General features: G+C 34.9%; 1 protein-coding gene across 1 annotated transcript in view; it reads left to right on the forward strand.

Moving 5' to 3' along the window:
- KIAA2026 (KIAA2026 ortholog) overlaps positions 1–20849 on the forward strand; it is a 53205-nt gene that overhangs the window by 12989 nt on the left and 19367 nt on the right. Inside the window, 2 exon segments of the mRNA XM_019281892.3 lie at positions 5506–5582; positions 11050–11139. Coding sequence (XP_019137437.3) covers positions 5506–5582; positions 11050–11139 — 167 coding nt within the window.

Here is a 20849-nt window from a genome sequence, read left to right on the forward strand (position 1 = left end):
AGTCTTGTTCTGAGTCCACAAAGACACTTGATTTAAATCTGATCCTAACCGTAATAACTCTTTACAATGTTCTTTAAATGAACTGTACTCAGTGAGTAGAAGAGAACATCAGGAATGTAAAAGTGAATACCTTTCATTAGTTTTCAACAATTTTTTTTTTCCTGCTGTTAGTTGTCGGCAGCTAAAAGTAACTGAGTCACAGTTTGTGTTTCTATTGAGATGATTTGCATACTCCTGACTTGCTGTGGCAGTGGTACCCATCATGAATATAGAATGGTCAGACAGTTTTTTCCATCTGAAAACCTCACAGAAATATTGTGAGCAAAACTTACTGGAGAATACAGCTATGTTACGACCTTTACCATAAGACACAGTTTTCTTACAGTTTATGAAAAGGTGTAACCACTTTACTGAATCTATGTCTTTGAAACAAGGTGATGGTTATTAATTATTGTGGCAGTGTTCTGTGTCAATATTATTGACAGAGTAGTACTAAACGTAATGGAAAGACAGAATCAGAGAGAACAGTTCTGTAAACAACTGCATGCTATGCATTCATTTTTGAATGTTATTTTCTTACTGGAGTTAGATAAATAAAAGTTTCAGTGCAAGGCACAGTACAAGAGCATGAGAATCCTACAATTGCATGTTTGAAAAGGGGATTGGATGAAATTCAGAACATCTGTAGGGTTGAGAAAATAGGAGGGACCAGAGGCTATTTGAAATAACTGTGATGTGCCTGAAACAGAGGTTGAAGTAAGTGTAAATTGAATCTCTTTTTATTCCAATTGGTATAGAAAACACCAGTACAGCACACTAGTTTAGAAGAACCTTGGTTGTAAATTCCATACCCTGTACTCATGCTCTGGAAGATTCATAATAGTCTGCCTGCTTGAAGTCCATTTTACTATATATTTTATTTCTTTAGAGTACCATTGCATTTTGTGTGTGAAGTCAAACATTGCTTGAACGTAAGAAAATAAATTTAACAGCCTTGCAGCAACTTTGTAGTGCCTGGTTTACTGTCCTTGGGAGTTTAATCTTCAGAAGTCTTTTGGAGACTTTTCTCTTCAGTGTTGTAAAAACTTTGTCGTGTTGTCAAGCCTGTAGATAAAAGAACAGCCTGTTGATCATGTTGAAACATTGTGAGGTATTCCAGCAAGTTGTAACGATGTACTCCATGCATTAAGCTTCAGTGCCGCTGTCTTCAGAGATACAGGTTTTATAGGGTTTCTTTACATTGTTCTGTAAATCAGCAATATTAATGCACTTGTTCGGACTGACTTAGCTCATTTGACTATGTAAAAGTGTATGCTGTGTCAATATGGAAGCTTCAAAATGTAATAATGCTTCATTTTCCAGATTGTACCGTGTTATATTTTCTAAAAGAAGAGCTGTTGGAAGCAAGATAGAAGAATAGGAGAGTAAAAGGAAACAGGATATGCTCAGTAGTTGCCAAATCTTTGAAAGACATGAAGTGTGTCTTACAAATTTGTTAACAGAAAGATACAGGGCCTGTTATTTAATTTGAGAACACTGCAGTTGCTGCTAGAATGTAATGAAGAAACAGAAATTCTTGCAGTTGGACAGGGCTAACTTAACTGTATTCTACCATGACAAATACTTCTGAGTTAGTGTTTGATATTAAAAACATCTGTTGCCCCATCTGGGATAAAGATACTCTGCTCCATATCCAACAAATAAGTTTCATTCTTATAAAAATAATTATTAAAATAAGTATTTATTAAAAATTGCTCTGTGTTGTCACTTTATAATTTGAAGCGTGGATGGGCATTGCTTTTGTTCTTCAAGGAGAAACCCCAAGAACTCAAATAGCAGAGTTCACAATAAAAAGTTTTACTAGATCTGTAAAATGTTTCTGTTTTTGAATCAATTGATCCCAATGTGAACAAGTTATAAATAGGTTGTATTGTTCTGATCTTGCTGAAGTAATTTACAAGTATCAGGAACATTTTTGGGGTTTAGTGTTTTACTAGTCTCATTTTTTTGCCCCTAAACTAGTACTAGAAGAGATCAGAATTATTTCTTTGTTTCCCCTTCTTCACCTTTAGATGCAAGACCAACCTGAGAGGGCTTATGTTTTAGTTGCATCTAATCTCTCTAGAGTGTTTTTTGGATGCTCATAATTAGTGTTCAGGCCCTAGTTGTTATGTTACTTTATTAATTGCTTGCATATCTATTCACTGATATTATCTGTAGAATTTGTTTTGGCTTGAAATGAAAACCTATAGCAGTCAGGTATCTCCTGCGCTTACTGAATTTAAGTTTAATGTATAAGAATTTTCACAGAGCTGCCTAAGGGGCTCTTGGTTAATAAAATGTTGATTTCCTATGAACTCCTTTTGGGGGTGAGATGCCTCATTGTCTCTTCCGCTCTGAACTGAAACCAAACTGAAGTGTGGAGCCTTTTGGAAAAGGCTGTGTGGAGACATAATTAGTAATTATATCACTGTAAATTGTTAGTAAACGTAAAGTTACACAGGAATGTCTTTCAATGTGGGAAGGAAGCAGGCTGTGTTGAATTGAGTCAGTGAACTAAACAGATTATGTATATGAGATTCTTAATTAGAAATACTTTTCTAGTAAGGACTTAGGGTTCTACTAAGGTTTAATAAGGTTCTAATAAGGTTCTAAGGCTTTTCTAATTGATTGCTTTTAGTCAGCAGTTAAATATATTTGTAATTGAGTATGCTCTGAAAGGTACAGTACACCATGATTCAAAATGCACTGTGATCTAACTGCTGTCAGAAACATTACTTGATCTGCTCAGGAATTAATATAAGCCCTTGAAATAGTTTCTTCACCTGGGATTATGGGCCAAAGATCTCTAGCAGACCTCAGTGAAGTGATTTGAGAAGTTGCCTCTCACTAGTGATTTTGTTATCCAGTCAGGGTTAGTAGCTGGGTGTGTATAACCAATTACATAGACAAGATACTTAAGTTTATTACACGGTTGCAAGTCTGGGTGCTAAGAGGAAATCCACAAAACCATCACACCTCTGGGTTACAAAGATGGGTTTTTATACACTTTTTAATAATGTATTTCACCTATGTAATACATATGAATTACAGATAACTGCCAATTGTGAAAGATTTGGTTTTTGTTACCATTGTTTGAAGCTGAGAAATGATTTTTGGAAAACCATACACAAGTTTTTTAAAAGGGAGAAATTACCAGTACTACCACTACAACTTCCTTCTAACATCAATTTTGTATTTTAAAAGGGTTTTACTGAGGTAGAAGATGAATTTGCTGTAGTTTGCTGTATATATTAATTCTCTCCCATCACACAAATATCTGTAGATTTTTTCTTAGCTTTTAATTCATGATATCAAAAAATGCCTGCACCATAGGACATCTGGTGTCAAAAAGATGGGAAAAAGACTGTGTTGCTGGTCTATACAGATTCATGCTTAGCTCACACCAGTTACTAGCCTGGGAGCTGTGTATGTCTTTTCGTATATATTCCAACAGGTATGCTTCATGATATGTCAGATTCTATTTTTATTTTAATGACGTAAGGCTCGTATTTCTTGTGCTTCCGGACAAGAATTTTTGGTGTGTCTGTATCTCCGTGTATTTCCTACTTCATGCTTTTCAGCTTTTCATGCTGATGTGAAGGAAGAAATGTTTATTTTATTTGGGTTTCTAATTATTTGTAACTCTTTCTAAAAATTTTCCTCGCCATTTTCATAAGGATATATTGGGGAAAAGAGAATATTTCTGTTTAACTGTTACATCTTGAATTGTACTGCATCATACATCATATAGCACTGGATGCTGAAAATAGTCAAGGAAATACTTGTTGAAAAATAGTTGAGAGTATTCAAGTAAAATGAAAATTTTATTTTAAACATATTAAAATTTTTCTTTTTTGTAAAGAAGCAAGACAGTCTAGCTGCCTTATTTTTTGTCTTTTCATTTTATTTCCAGATAACATTTTTTTACAGGGCTATAACAAGGAGCCGCCATATGACCAGGCTTCTTTTTGAGTCAGTTTGTCAAAAAAGCTTCTAAGCGTCTGCTTTAGTTCATTCAATGAACAGCACTGTTCTCAGTAGTAGCGCGCAGCTGTATTCATAAAGTATATAACAAAAATGCTGGCTTTTTTGCCCATTGTCAGAATGTTTGGGTTATTGTTCTAATAAATAAGCTTCTCTGTGTTACACTTGCTCTCTAATGTGAAATATATAAGTGCTTGGTTTTGGTAGTTGAGGGCTCTTTAATTTTTTTGATATGTTTGGTATGGGGAGTTTCTAGGTTGTTTTATTGATTTTAATATAGTTTGATTTTGTGTGGAGTTTCAGCTATAGATTCTTCAAGCCAAGTGCCTTGTCCCATAGCTGTGTTTATTTCAGAGTCAGGTAAGACGTTCAGAAAACTCACAGTGTAATAAACAGGAGATATAGTTGCATAGTCATCTATAAATATTTGTATGTGCATGTACATACACATATGCACACACCTAAAGCATCTGTTAGGAAGAAGGTTAAGTGCAATTTTTGCCATTATTTTCGTTCATATAAATATCAAATCTGCCTGTGCTTATTACCAAGTGTCTGCAATCATGCTAGTTGACAACAAATTCTACATTGTATGATTATTTTCTTCATGCTCTCTCTTTGTTTAAGGTTTTTAATTATTGTTTAGGACTCCAGAATGTGAACAAGTGATAATGTTAGAGTGATGGTTTTGGCCTGAGTGAACAAGTCAAAAGTGATCTTGTTCGAATTTATGGTATAAATGTAGAAATAACCATATAAGAAACCTTGCTGTCTTGCTGTGACATAACTACTTGATTTGAGAAATGCATATGACTTGTGAACTCTGATAGTGTAGGCAGTAGAGCACTTGCCTTACCTTCAAAGAGATTTTTTGTTACATCTGGGTTTGTATATAGCACAGCTGCGTGTGAAGTGCATTATAGGAAGTTGTTTGCGTTCTTCTAAAAATGTTAGGTATTGCCACAGGCAGAAAAAACAAATCAACCTGATTTCCTTGGTAAATTCAGTATGTTCAATCAGGGATTTCTAGATACTGCTTGTCTTTTGAGTGCGTCTTTTTAGATACTGAGATCCCAGATCCTAATGTGATTCTTTACAGTGTTAGAGAAAAAAATCTTGCAGGTAAGATGCTATATTTCTTACATTTGTGCCTTAAGTTCTAGATTTCACTTCTTTCAAAAGAGTGGTGTGAATGTTACTTTTATGACTTAGATTTTTAGAGTCTGTATTATTGAAATTTTAGTAGGCTTTTTCTTTTTCTTCTTTTTTTTTCCTTCTACCCCACACAAAAGACTGCAGTACACAGATACTTGTTTAATGTTTGCTTCTGCTGAGTCTAGTTCTTATGCATCGTGTTTACATGCTTTACTGAAAGCTATCATCAGTTGCAGTTTAACTTTCAAGTCTGCATGTAATTTGGTTTTATTAATAAAGTAAAACAAACAGCATTATGAAGCTTTTCTCTTTTAATCTTACAAGGAAAAAAATCGCTATCTAAAAAAGCAATCACAAAGAAGAGGAAAGGTGTCAGAAAGTCTACCATACCAGAATTTCAGGTAAATTATTTTAATTTTTGTTTTAATCAGTTGAAATCTGAATGTCTGTTAAATAAGTTCTTTAATTTCTGATAGAGACCTTGGAAATATTAACTGAAGCTTCTTCTAGTTTTAATGGCTTAAACTGATAGTATTTTTAGAAGTACATTTCACCTTCTCTTGGTAAAAAATATTTTACGATTTTTATTATGTGCAGCTTGAACACTGTTTTCAGTGTTGTTTATGATCCCAGATATATCTGTTACAGTATAAAACCTGTAAATACTAGGACTTGTTAAAAACATTTTCAAGGTAGATGTGATTCTCTGGGATAAAATTACTTGGTTTTGTATGAGGTGTGACAATGTGGTTCTTGAACTGAAATTTGGCTTGGTTAACTGAAGGACTTGCAAGATAAGCAACAGCGCTCACCCTGCTTACAACTGTTATTCCTCATCACCATGTGATTTCTAGGCCTCTAGGATCTCTTAGGCTCTAGAAAGCACCAAGAGTATGAATTATGCTAATACGGTTTTATGGTGCTGTAGTAGAAGTGTTATGGCACTTCCGTTCTAAGTTGCTCTCTATGTGTGCAAGGCTGCTTCCACTGAAGTTCTCCTTTGGCTATCTTTTTTTTTTCTTCAGAAAGCAATCTCTGCTAGTTTGGCCAGTAGACTCAGCTGAATCATGACTGTTTTGTAATACCATCACCCTGAATCAGCTGATTCCATCATTATCATGTGTTTCAGATGGAACTGGTAGAATTTCTGGTGTTAAAAATGGTTAGTAACAGTCAGCGTTGAGAAACAACTGATGTTTAAGTGTACACTGACTTTGTCTATATTGTAATGGTGGTGAGTAAAATGTTTCCTAACAGCTCCAAAAATAGGTATGGTGTCTAAATTTTTTTTTTCCAAGCACATTACCTGCATGCCATGGATATATACAGTAAGGTTAGAAATAACTTCTTACATAATTAAACTACTACAGTTAAGTAGTCTGTCAAAAACACTGTCTAAAATTTAGCCCAACCTTTTAGCTTTAGTAGATAGGTACATTTACGTATCTAAGTGTATATTAATTATCATCTGTAAAACCTTACATTAAAATATAATAAAATAGTTCTGGCTCTTTTGATCAAAGCTAGGACTCATATCTGTTTTAGGTGAGGCTCAGACTGATTAGTACGGAGCAGTTTAATCTTATTGAGGAGCTTTTTAACAACAGTTTTTAGCAACTTAAGCTGACTCTTTCAAGAGGTATGACTGTTAGAAGAATTTGCAAAAATTAAAATGTTTATATTTGGAAGAATACTTAGACTTTTGGAGTCTGGTAAGGTGTGCTTCAATACATTCTTCCCCACATACATGAATGGCCAAACTATGAAATGATGTAACTGGTTAAAAATGCAAGTATATTTTTCAAATGCTTGGTAAAACGGCTTAGGGCTTATAGGCCTTGTGAGATATACTGGAGGGTATAACCACAAGAATATTGCTATTCATGTCTACCCATCAGTTCTTTTGGAGTGAAAGTTAATAAATTAAAAAGTATAATATGTTTCCTACATATGCAGCCTTCATAATATGCAGCCTACAAGTGTAAAAAAACCCCAAACCCAACCAGAAGGCACTTTATTTTGTAGGATTAGGTTCTATACTTAAGTGTAGATAAATCTTTTACCTGAAAATTATGACTTAGTTTTAAAGCTGAGTAAATTAGTATTAATAAGTCTTCTAATGTGTGCAGTGACACAAATCAAAATCAATTACTAACAAAAATTCAGGAGATAATAGTGCTACCTAATCTAATATTTAGAATGCCATTTTTATAATATATAGCTCAAGGCTGCTTTAAAAAAAACCCACAAAACCCCTAAAAACAACCAAAACAAAACAAACTCAAATCGAAAGCAGATGCAAATTAAATCCTTTTTACCAAATAAAAAGGCACAAAAACCAAGTCCTGGTTTTAATATTTTAAAAATTATTGGAGAAGTGAGTTTACAGCTTCATAGATCATGATTTGTCTCTTGCTTATTATTCTGAGTTCCAAGCTACTTATTACTGTTGCTCATTAACATTTTAAAGAAATTAACAGTAATTGCACTGCTGTACAGAAGGGACATTAATGTGTTTTGGGGTTTTTTTCCAGTTACAGAGTACATTTAGGTTTGGTAACCAGTGCTTCCCTGAGTCTTTTCTCCTTTCGCCTCATGTACGTTCACACCTAGCCATATGGACCTACATGTATGATAATTAAGGAGAAAAGGAACGTGAACACTCTGTTTCAGTGTGTCTTGAACAATTTCAGTGTTATCAGCTGTGGTCTATATTAAATGCAGATCTCAAAAGTGGGATATCTGAACGTTTTCCACGTGTAGATATCAGTGATAAAAGAGCAGCTTCGTAGGAAATGCAATTATAAATGACAATCATTACACAAATAACCTGAAATAAAGATGAGACCCTGTTGAAGTGTGTAAAAATTGTGTGAGAAGTTTGTCTGAAGTTAAGGGGGCAAGGAGAGACATCAGTGATCTGGGGGAGTACACTAGGTTTGTATTTATCTATAGATCCACAGATTAGATATGGTTCTATGATGCTAAAGAGTTAATTTATAAATTGATTACAAGAGAGTCCCAAGTTGGAATGGAGCTTGGTTCCCCGTCTTTCCTTTAAAAGTTCAGGGGGGACTTCTTTGTATTTCTTCCTTGACGTTTTAGGAGTCATGAAAGTCTTTGAGAGATTACTGAGATCTGAGGTAGTATCATAACATGAAAGTTGAACACTGAATTTGAAATTTTACTGAATACTGAGTACCTGAAGCTTCCACTCTATACAGTTGAAAAACAGGATGCTTATTGCCTATGAAAAATAAGTCCCTATGTAGTAAGTACTGTGCTGGATGTGATGGTGTCTGTGTTGCATGTACTCATGTTAACATGTACACAACTAATGAGATTACATTAATGTAAATGTTTACAACCTGAATCTTTAAGCTACCATGTAGTGTTCTGGAGAATAGGGGCAAATATTTCACTCTCTGGTATTTCAAAAAGGAAATTTTTTTTCACTTCTGATTATTTTTTTCATGATAAGTGATTAGAAAGTGTGTTCTTCAGGAGCCATATGTGAAACTGCCAGTAAGCTATCAGAATGTGACAGAATTATTAGATTGTAACATTAATACTTTTTTCTTTGCCTTAATGTTAACTTACCCATAAAAACATACAAAACAAGTCAGAAGGCAATCTTGTTTGCAGGAAATTGAATTGCTAAGTTCCACCAATTACCAACCATGAGCAAAGAACACTGAAACATAAATAAGAATCTCATTGGGAGAAATAGCATCTAGAGTCCATATCAAAATGATCATGTGAAGTACACTTCGTTATTTTCATTACTGTTTTTTTCATCCTTTCTTCAAAACGCTAGCTTCATTCTATAAGATAGGAAATGTTAACCATGTGAGAGAAGTTTCAGAATTAGCTTCTTCCCAGTCAGCACGCATCTTTATTTTCTTATCTCAAGTCATACTGTGAATGAAAAAATCAAAGTTTTTTCTTGAACCCTTTTTATAGTGCTTTTCAATAGAGTATTCGAGTATTTCAAATACTAAACTAATTTTGACCGTAAATCCTCCAAACTCAGGTGCTGTTACTTTCCTTGTTTTACCAGTAGGTAACTGACACACAGTTATGACCCTCAAATGTACATCTCATCGGATGAAAATTGTGACTTAGAGATTTGATTACTCTTGCCGGTCACCCCCAGCCCCAAGAAAATTAAACTGTATTTATTGGCATTGTTTTTCCCATTGATGTAGTTTGTATTGGTCACATAGGCAAAATAAAAAGCAGCAATAAAATTTAGTAACTGAATTGTCAGGTGTATGTATAGTCAAAACAAGTGGATTATAATTGTGTAGGGAAAACTTTTATCCATGCCTTTATTGACTTTTGTCAAGGATTTTGTGATGTACTTTTTTGCTTAATAATGCAGTGTCATAGATTTCTTCACAGGCCAGACAAAGCCAGTATTTGGCTTCAGTTTATATTTTATGTATATGTATTCAGTTTGTATTTTATGTATTCTTTAACTGCAGGATGTGCATGTTGAACCTAGTAGAGTTGCACGTAGTAATTCTGTTTTCTGGGTTGAGAGAGACATCTTCCTAAGCAAATTTTGTATACACTGTCTGTGGCAAGGCTCTGCAATTTCCTTATTAATTTCCTATTCTAAACATGATAAATGAGAAAACTGTAAGCTTTGGTTTGAGTCACTCCATTTCCTCAATGCTTCAAATGCACACAAATGTTATGAAAATAATGGCATGTGTGCATTAGAGGTTTCTGAAATTTGTTTTGCTAAAAGTGTCGATTCAGTGTTTTAATCGTGACTAGCAAAGGTGCTTTTTCAATATGAATTTGCTGAAAATCTGGAACTGCACATGAATTTGAAATAAAAATATATTGTTATAAATTGCTGATTTGGAAAAAATACTTAGCAGTTGTTTGATAAAAATGTTTTAATGTTGAGGATGAGTTTTGTATTGTAGGGGTTTTTTTATTTAATTTTCTGAAATTTTTTCAACATGTTTTCAATAATAAGGTTGTTCAGAAAAAGCAAGTCTTTATTAATATTGGATAACCTGAAAGAACCTAACATCTTAATAATGTCTAGTTTTTTAAGTCTTAACTTGCCCTAGATGATGGTAAGACAAAATATGTAAGACAGATCACCTTTGTTTGACATATTTTTCAAGAAAATAATGTCCATTTTCTGAAAGGAAAATAATGTAAAAAGCTGGTTTCTAAAGACAAGAATAAGAAGAATGTAATACTTTTTCAAAACGTATGTTAAGTAGGTAGATTTGGTAGATGACTAGGCTGCCTTAGAATCATCAAGGTTGGAAGAGACATTCAAGATCATCCAGTCCAGTTGTCCACCCAGTACTACCACTGTCACTCCTAAATCACCAAACCCCATCACCAGATCCAGATGCCTCTTGAACATATCCAGGGTTGGAATACTCTGTGTAAGCATTTAAAGGTATGTTCAGGAAAAGTTGTAACAAGTGTTATATGTTATAACCACAGCATACTACAAAGCTAGTATACTTAGTTCACCAAGGACTTGTTTGATACTCAGAGCTGTTCTAACTCATTACTGTACTTGAGACAAATTTGGTGGTTGTTATTCACAGAAGTTTTAAGAAAATACCTATATTTTGAAATGGAAGCTTACAGGTAGAGATGTGGTTTATGTCTGAAGAATAAGAGTATTTTCTTCTTAGATTTTCTTCCTCTCAACAAGTCCTGGTTTTTTGTTTGTTTTTTTTTTTTTTTAATGTTTAAAAATACTATGAGAAAATAAAAATCAAATGGTGGCACTAAGCAATAATGTACTTTAAAATTTTATTTAATTTCACTGTACATTTTCCAAGTCCCACATCACCAAGTGTTTGTGTTCATTTGTTTTTTTAGCTTATTTGCACTAATCTTGATGAACTCAGGGAATTAATCACAAAGATTGAGAATGAACTCAAAGATCTGGAGGACATTAAAAAGAAATCGGTATGTGACATTAAAAGCTTTCTCTTGTATGGATATGAAACAGTGCCAGTTACTTGCTGAGGCCTGTCAACTGAAGTTTTTTATGCTGTTCAGTAACTGCATGAAACCTCCTAAGGCGGATACCTGGGGACTGTAATCTTAATCTTTTCTGTATATAATGCTCTGTTCTCAATGTTTTTATGACAAGTGAATTCAATAACTGTGTTAGCACTTTTCCCTGCTGAAACAAACTATGGATAGTGGTAATACCTTAGAATGAGTTGTTCATTTCCATTAAACATATGACTATTTTGCCTGAGGACAAGTTCTTCCCAACAAATAATTACAGGATAGAATTCTTGTATCTGCCTATCCAGTGCTGATCAGAACTTCGAGTGAGCTAGAGTTCTTAATTCCTTTTTTTGGCATGTGTCATTAAAATTTACTTTGTTTAGTATTTATTGAAGGAGTTTGTACCAGAAAGCATGCTGTCTAGCTTTTGATACCAGATTGAGATACAAATTTTACCAATATACACTGGATCACTGAGTCTATGCAACTGAAAACCTCAAAGGAGTAACAGATAAGAGAATTCAGCATGTTTGGGCTTTTGTAGGAAGCAGTGATTCTAATTAACTTGATGGATGGGTTTAAAGACATGACTGCTACTCATTTAAACAGCCCTCTACAGTGAACTCTCACTACTTTTTTCGTTGTAGTTCTGTTTATTGAACCTTTGGTAGTAACTTCTGTGGTGGCATTTCTATGAAAAAGAAGTAGATAGAGGTGTTGATTTTTCTATACGTTAGAAATTAGGCTGCTTTTAATTCAAGTGAAAGTTTATAGTCCCATGCAGAATCAATATATTCTTAAGTTATTTAAATAGGGGAGAGAGATGTGGTAGGAGAGAGAGACAATATAAATTAGGATTCTGAAAGACAGGTATCAGGGGAGACAATTAGCATAATAATTGTTAATGTAGGCAAAGGAATAAAACCAGCCTAATCTTGAAATTATTTTGTACTTGCTAAATTGCAAACTGCTTTTATCATAAGAATGCCAAGAGAGTATCAAAAAAGCTATGTCAGCAACAGGATAAAAAGCCAAAAATGAGAGTGTGCTGCAGCATATCATTAATCTTAGTATAGATGAGACTTTTAGTCTGCTAGTAAAACTGCAGGAGCAAGACTTCTTCAAGGGTGAACAAATGCTAAATATGTCATAATTGCTCTTCAAACTGAAATCTGATAATGTCATTATGTAAGTAAGTTGCATGACTTCAGCAGGAATACTATGTTTAGTTCGAATTGCACCATCTTAAAAATACCAAACACATAAGTACAGGGGAGTTAAGATACAACTCATTCAGCATTCAGAAGTTACGAGGTAAGGACAATTTTTCATTGTGCTTTTATAGACCTATCAGATCATGATTCTGGGTCTCTAAACACTTGTGTTGTTAGAAGTTTTATGTAAAGAAAAAGGGTTGGGATTAATTGCTGAAGAAGCGGTTGTGAGAAAACAGTAAAGCGAGATACTGATTTTGAAAAAAATAATTATCAGAGAAACTTCATTTTAAACATACAAATAGAAAGGTACTAAATTAGGTGAATAATCATAAATTTGACTTGCTAAAATGAGGTTTTGCTTTGTAAGGAAAGTCTTTAGGATTTATTTTTGGTGTCTAACACAATATGTAATTATGTCAACTATCTAAAAACTGGAGAAAATGCAGAACTTTCGTTCTTCAGCTCTAACCAAATGACATTGTCAGTTTCAGAAGCATCCAGAATAAAGTTTGGTCAGTTTTTCTGAAGTGCGTAGTCTGTTAAGTAAAACATTTTTTTAAATTTGATAATGGAAATTTGACCTAATGTGAAAGTTTATTTTAGTATGATGGCACTTACATGCTGTTCATGGACTTCTTTCTTGTTTTGACTGAAAGGTGGTGATGTTCTTACTACTTCATGATAATTTAATATTGATTTTTATTTGCAATAATGACCTGGGTGAAGCCATAGGAATCTTCCTTCTTCGCAACTAATCTCCTTGGTAATTTCAGTTGCAGTAGTTGCTAGCACATGATACTGAGGAAAACCTTCAAGGCAAGCTTTACTGTTATGTTAAATACTAACACATATTAGAAGTACCACTTATTTAACTTCATATTAAGCCTTTCAAGTATAACCTTTTTTTAGTCATAACCTCTCTTTTGTTACCTAGAAGACCATTCTAGAGAATATAAACGGAATTCCTTCTCCTGAACTTGAAAGTAGTGGAGAGTATAATGAAAGAGCTGAGCTACAGTACCTTTTTAATATGAATAAACTTACACTATTTTCCCTCATTTTTTGTAGGTAGTTGGACTGGTTGTATCTGATACTTTTCAGAACATCAACTTGGGACAACAAATGACATGGCAGATTTTTGTTTGGCAAGTTAGAAGAAACTTAGGATAGGGTTATGTAGTAGAAAATAATGGATAATTTTAAATTTTGGCATTTTTACAAGTTTCTTTTAGAACAATGAAATAATAAACCTGTTGGAAAATATTTTCACTGTTTGGTTGATTAGTTTGGTTCTCTACTCTTGTACACCTCTAATGTCTTTTGAATTAGGTATGAGTAGTATTTTTCCTTTTAAAAAGCCTTACGCTTTTTCTTGATTACTGGTGAGTTCGTTATACCCATGATGAGATTTGCTTTGTGCTAGTTTGCTGCAACTGTTAAGAGTGGAAAATTAAATTTGACCTCAGTTCTTTAATTTTGAAGAGTTCCCCTCTGCTCTTGAAGTCTAGCCACAGTTCTGAACTGATGCTGCAATTTTACATATGCTTTCAACTGACATAAGCCAAAACTGCTGCCAAATAAATAGTTCCTACTTCCTGTGTCTCTGGAAGCTCCTATTTTCTGTGCTATCCCATGAGAGAGGGTAGCAAAATTCTTTGTTCAGTTGTGTGGTGAGAGATTGTGATAAACCGAAATACTTATTTCTGCTGGTGATTTGTTTGTAAGCCAGACCAGTTTTCTAATGCAATTTATCGTGGAGTTGCAAATATACCTGTGCTTGTATTCTGCTACAGGTTGAGTGGTCATTGTAAGAACAGAAACAGCCATCTAACAGGATGAAAGTGGGCAAGAGAAAGTGGGACTGATTTTGACAGAAAAAGTGCCTTTGTGTGGCAGGTGAAGTTGTATGTGATATTACTATCAGGGGTGCTCTAAAAAGTTTATTCTTCAGCTACTGAACAGTTCTTCTCCTTACCACATATTACATATCCAGAGGGAGAGGAGAAATTAGTTAGATTTACTATTTGTTTAAGTACCTGACTAGAAATAAGAGTGTGAAAGGTGCAGAAAGGGGACTTAAAGTTCAATGTTTTGTGCACTGCGTAGTGAAAGGCTGATACCCTAGGGAATGTCTAAGCTAGAATATCTTCTAGTTCTTGTAAATTGCTTAGGACATGTGAAGCAGCATCCTTTAATTTTAAAATAGTGTGGCTAAAAACTGGAGTAAAAGTTGAATCAATAGAAAAAAAACAGAATTTACAGCAACAAAAATTAGATGCTAGTAGAAATTAGGTCTCTTTTGTTGCTAGTACTTACATAGAAAAGATGTGGGTGAAATTACAAGCAGTCAGTAGATAATTGTAAACCTGAAGTAGAGGAACATACTGGATAAAAATTCTATTGATATTTTGTTGCATTTTTACCTCTTGTTTGTTTTTGTAAAATTTGGGCTTGATATATAATATGTGTGACCATTCTGTTGAATGTGACCTCCTAGAAATTTGCTATAACTAGCAAGTTGACCAAGGTATGCAAAGTAGCTTAATTCCACACTTGCAGTGGTATTGCTGAAAAAATAATTTTGACAAACACGTGATAGGGAAGCATTTTGCTAGTATATTTAGGATCACAAGAAGACTTCTATCTAATATATGAAATTTATTTTATGAGAAGAGGCTCATTTTGTCAGATCAGTACGCAAGTTAACAACTATCAGTCTCTGGCGTTTTGGATCCCATTTTTCCCTAGGTCTTCTCTGTCTGGTCAAATCAGTGGAAGTTGCAGTGTGAATTTAAGTCTTCTTACTGCCTTTCAGATAATCGACTTCTCTTGTGATCTGAAGTAATTTTCTGTGTGTGTGAAACTGTTAATTAAGCTACTTAGTAGATCAGTTGTATGTACTTAGCTGTTGCATATCATAGCAGAAATTTATTTTTCATTTTTAAATTTTTTTCAGACCCTTCTTGACATTGTGTGGTATTAAAGTGACAGGACTGCGGGTACTTGTATGAAATAATGAACTCAGGGCTTTTTTGCAGGTGCCAGCTGAACTTGCAGTACGATTAATGGGGTTTTTAATGTGAATGTGGAAATACTTCTTGTTTACTGAAGTGCAAGACTTTATTTTGGTAGCACCATTGGATTTGAATCATGCCCTCTAAGTCTGATGGATAAATGCATAGCTGTCTAGGAGGTGAGAGGGGAGGCTGGAGCCCAGGATTCCCACAGTTAAGCTGAGAAGGTTAAAATGAATAAAGGGCAGTACCTTCCTGAGAAGCAAATCACATTGTCTCTATAGAGAGAGAAAGTTGGACAAAGGTTAAGGGAAGGAGAATTACTTAGTCAAAGGACACCAGGCAAGGTAACAACTAATTATGGTTTGGAGAAAAGGCTGTGAAGGTTTTATAGTTTGCAGAGGTCTGTAACATCCTGATGTTCTTGACTTAGTAGAGTCAAAGTAAAAAAAAGTAAAATCCTCCCTTTTAAAGGTTTTGTGTTCTGCTATTGTTCCTGGAGTTTATAATGAGATGGTCCCAGGAGGCTGAATGCCTTTGTCAATCTTTGGAAGTGGGTATTGTTTTTAGGCAGGTGAGTCAAAAGATCTGAAAGCAAACTGAGGTTTTCTGCAAATGTATTTCAGAGCCTGCCTGAAAATTTAAAGTGAAAAACCCACTGGTTTTGGTCAGAAATATTTAAAACCTCAGACAGAAATTAATTTGTGGGGTTATTCAAAGGAATATATTGATCCAGGGTGGAACATACTTCCCTTGTCTGGTTATTTTTTTTGAGATTCCAAATGGGCTGCTGTTAAATTTGTTCCTGGGAGGTGTAAGCATCTAAACTAGAAGACTGCTTGCTGAGGTTTTTCATTGATTGGCTACATTTTATTTTAAAAATATGTTAATGTGTGGGAAAAATAATGCAAAATGGTTTATTTAAAAAGTTTATAAAATATTCCCTCTCTGTTCAGTGAAGAAATGGGAAAAATTGTCACGTTTGAAAGTGTTTGGCAGGGAAACCGTCTTTAGACAAGACTGTACAGGGACTTCTGAAGAACTTCCCTTCAGCAGAAATTTATGTAAACATCAGAAATAGTTTAGGGCTCTTACTAATATTTTAGTCAATCAGACCTCAATTTTACAAACAATTAAGTGGAAAAACCTACTGTGTCTTTTCATTTGGGGCCCAGGGAGACATCTTTATTATTGGATTAAATCTTTTTCAGTTTTTATTCAGAGGTTGACTTCCTTCTCCCCTTTCCTGCCTCCTCTTGTCCTGACCAGTTCCTCCCTCCCCAATGAAATACGTACCATGCTTGAGACTTTTGGATGTAAACAGTTTTCAGTTACACTTGTTTTCATCAGCCTTACTATATTTACATTAATGTACACACAAACAGATCTGAGAAATCTGTGTATGCACACCCATTTGCAGGTTTAAACTGCAGATAAAGAGAGCTACAATAAGAGAGACACCAATAAATGCTTAGAGTTTGTGAGTATTAATATACACACTTGAAGTCTTGCAGCTGGAATGTTTCCTATTAATTTAAGCCTGGGTTCTCTGTTAGTATGTGTCTTCGTCTATAACATGTCTAACACTCTCTTTTTCCGTCCTTATCCTGAACACTTGATTTGTGCTTTAGTCACTTCCAGATACTGTTATTGCTTCTCTGTGTCTTGCCTGCATCTTTTGAAAACACTAATATGAGCCCAAAATACTGAATTTTGAGACAGAAATTTACACATTTACATCCATGCAGCTTCTTGTACTTCTGAGGACAGATGGAAGATGTGGAGCATTTGTATTATTTAGTTGTTTAATATGAATGAATAAAGCCAATTTTAGGTTTCAGTTTTTGAAATCTTCTCCACAAGACTTAATTTGTCTTCTCTGATATTTTTAACTTTGGCTTATCTCACTCACATTCAATATTTTTGTCAGTCTTCAGTTTTTCTTAGCTTCTCCAGCTTTCTGTCTTTATTGTCTACTTTTTTCTCAACTATTTTCTCTTGATCTTTCATGCCTTTCCTTGTGTAACTGACTAAACCTCCAATATATGTATGCTAACAAGCTTTCTTTAAGCCACTTTTACCACATACCTTTCTACAGTTCCAAATGTGAAAGTGTGGGTTCTGCATCAGAGGTGAATGTGTACTTATACATTTTTGTCACAGAAATACTACTGTTTATTCAGAACATTTCACAGTGCTTTGGATTTTGGTCAGTTAGTATGTTGTTTTGAGGAAATAATTCAAGGCATTCCTGTCAGCGCACAGTCATAGCAAAACAGCTGTTTTTAAGCTGCTCAGCTGAAGAGTGGAGAAACACATATTCAGAGTTAATGTAATAAAATACTCAGATATATGAGAGGGAGTTAAGTAAGATCTTAACAACTTAAAAGACATAGCTTTTTTGTAAATAGTTTAAGATACTGCATACATCCAATTTCTTTGTAAGTTGCAGAAGTGTAAATCAGTTAATAACTTTGAAGGTCTTCTAATGGAGGAGTAAAATGTGACAATTCAGTGCTTGGATAATTTCATTGTTCTGAGTTCAACAGTAAGTTCATCCTGATGATAAACTTTCTGTTGTGTTTTTGTGGTTTATATCTTTTAAAGAAGTGTGATATATTGATCAATACAATGATGATTGTGTAGTAATTTTCCCTAAAGAAAATTAGAACGTGTGGCTAAACATCTGAATGAAAAGTCATTTCATAGTAATGAACTAAATCAGAACTAAATCAGGAGACAAAGACAGTCTTGGTAGCAAGAGATTTATTGCACTTTGTTTTGGTGGTGTTGTTTTTTGTTTTACTGTATTTGCTTGTAGTGTATAAGAAGAGAGTATGAGATACCATTTTAGGATATAACTTGGTGCGATCAGATATCTAGGTCATGGAAGTGCAAGCTGGACTCAGGATTTTTCACTAGTTGCTGGTAAATGCTCAATGATAAAATTGATTCAGAGATGTCATAAGTGAATTTGTTCTATAATTTACAAGTCATTCTTTCTGACTCTGCTTAATCCCAATCTTCAAACAGTATCAGAAGTTAGCTGTTGATATACATTTATAATGTTCAGAATTATGTTGCTGAAGGTAAAATACAAGATAGTAACTTTCAGGAAATTTATCGTAGAAGATAACTCTAAGCATTTTCAAAATTAAAACACTTTCAGTAATAGATGAGTTTGCATAGTATGAATACATGATCTTGTAATGCATTCTTATTCAGTCAAAATTGGAAGTAAGTGTCTGAAATTGTAGTATTTGGCCCATAAATCAGTTATTAAGAACATTCAACATTAATCCATATATGATTTGAAAAAGTTACTGATCTCTTTTCTTTAGGTATCTGGTGTCCAAAGCAGCTGGAGATCACCAACTCCCTCTCTGTGTGACATCACTAGAAAACACTAGACTGGTGATGTCACACATACCACAGAACCCCGCAGCAGAATGGAGCAGGCCTACTAAGGGTAAGTTTTCTCCCTCCACCACCACCCCTTTTCAACAATATTGCATGGTTTTATAAGATTACTAGTTTTCTTTACTTTATGTCCCTGGGATAGAAAGTAAAGATTACAGACAATCTTATAAAACTGCATAATATTGTGGTGTTGTGTGTGTGTGTTTATTTAAAAGCAAAACGAAAACTCCTATAAAAAGTTCAGTCCTTACCCCATGTATCAATATCCTGGCTCCAGTCTGCTTTGGGGTTCCATGATAAATATGCCAGAATAATGTATGCTGGGGCATCAGTCACAGAGAGTGGAGTCAGCATTTCCTGGCTGCTCTGGATGTCAGAAACCTTGTTTTAAAAGGTAAGTTTTCAGTTGAATGTGTTGAATGTGTCTGCATTTATATGGAAACATTCAGCCCATTTCTAAAATGTGTTTTTATTGTGTTTGCATTTTTGAAATTTACTTGCAACTTGACACAGCACAAAGTCATATTTTACACTTCTCTGTTTAGTCCTTTTTTTCTCTTTTATTTTCCTGTGTTAATACCTTATATTGTGTTTCTAGAAAACAAATAGTGTCTTGTTTGTCGCTACTTGGAACAAGATGGTAACTAAATTCTGTTTAACATCATTCTCAGTGATCTGGACAAGGGGATCAAGGGCACCCTCAGTCAGTTCACAGACAGTACCAAGTTGGGTGGGAGTGTTGACCTGCTGGAGGGCAGGAAGGCTCTGCAGAAGGATCTGGACAGGCTGGATCATGGGCCAAGGCCAGTGGTGTGAGGTTCTACAAGGCCCAGTGCCGGGTCCTGCCCTTGGGTCACAACAACCCCAGGCAGTGCCACAGGCTGGGCAGAGTGGCTGCAAAGCTGCCCACAGGAAAAGGACCTGGGGGTGCTGGTGCCAGCAGCTGAACATGAGCCAGGGTGTGCCCAGGTGGCCAAGAAGGCCAATGGCATCCTGGCCTGTACCAGCAACAGTGTGGCCAGCAGGACCAGGGCAGGGATTGTCCCCCTGTACTCGGCACTGGTAAGGCTGCACCTCAGATCCTGTGTTCGGTTCTGGGCCTCTCACTCCAAGAAAGACACTGAGGTGCTGAAGTGAGACCAGAGCTGGGGAAGAGTCTGAAACATAAATCCTGTAAGAAGCAGATGAAGGAGCTGGGGGTGTTGAGCCTGGATAAAAGGAGGCTCAGGGGAGACCAGAACTGCCTGAAAGGAGTGTGTAGCCTGGTGGGGGTTGGCCTCTTCTCCCAGGGAACAAGTGCTGTATGTTCCTGATGAACATATACTTTTGGAGGTCCAGCCTGAACCTCCTAAGCTCAGTTTGTAGCTGATCTCTTACATTATATCATTTGGTATTTCTGAGAATTTGCAACACAGACATTTGTGAAAACAAGTTTATTATCTACAGAAACTATTAGGCAGCTATATAATAGGGAGTTAACTCATAGCTTTATCAATTATTGATTTGCCTTCCCCCTGGCCCCCCAAATAAAAGACAAACACAACACTGTGTTAGAAAATCAAATCGCATATGAAAAGAAATGCTAAATTTTGTAGTGATGGGTCTTAATGTTATGTACACTTTTTTAATATCTCTTTTTACTATTTAGTATTTAAGGAATAATAACATCTAACCTTTATGTGTTTGCACAGAAAACCAACTGAACCACAGTAATTTAAAAGATAAGGATTTATTTTTATTCCAGTCTTTCTTGGCCTGTATTAGTTCTGTCTTGACTACTTCTGAGGAAAAAAGATTCTTCTCATGGCTTAAATTTGTCTATGCTTCCATTAACAGGTTTATTGTTAAAACCCCAAAACCCCACTAAGAAAAATAAGTAATTGAGATAAAAGGAAATAATTAATTTATGTTTTTTAAAATTAGGTTTTTTAAAATTTTCATTAAATTACTTGGAAGTACGGTTCCTCTCTGCCTGTTTCTCCACCTTGTTGACGTCCTTCTGAAGGGT

Source organism: Corvus cornix, chromosome Z, assembly GCF_000738735.6.
Source record: "Corvus cornix cornix isolate S_Up_H32 chromosome Z, ASM73873v5, whole genome shotgun sequence".
NCBI lineage: Eukaryota > Metazoa > Chordata > Aves > Passeriformes > Corvidae > Corvus > Corvus cornix.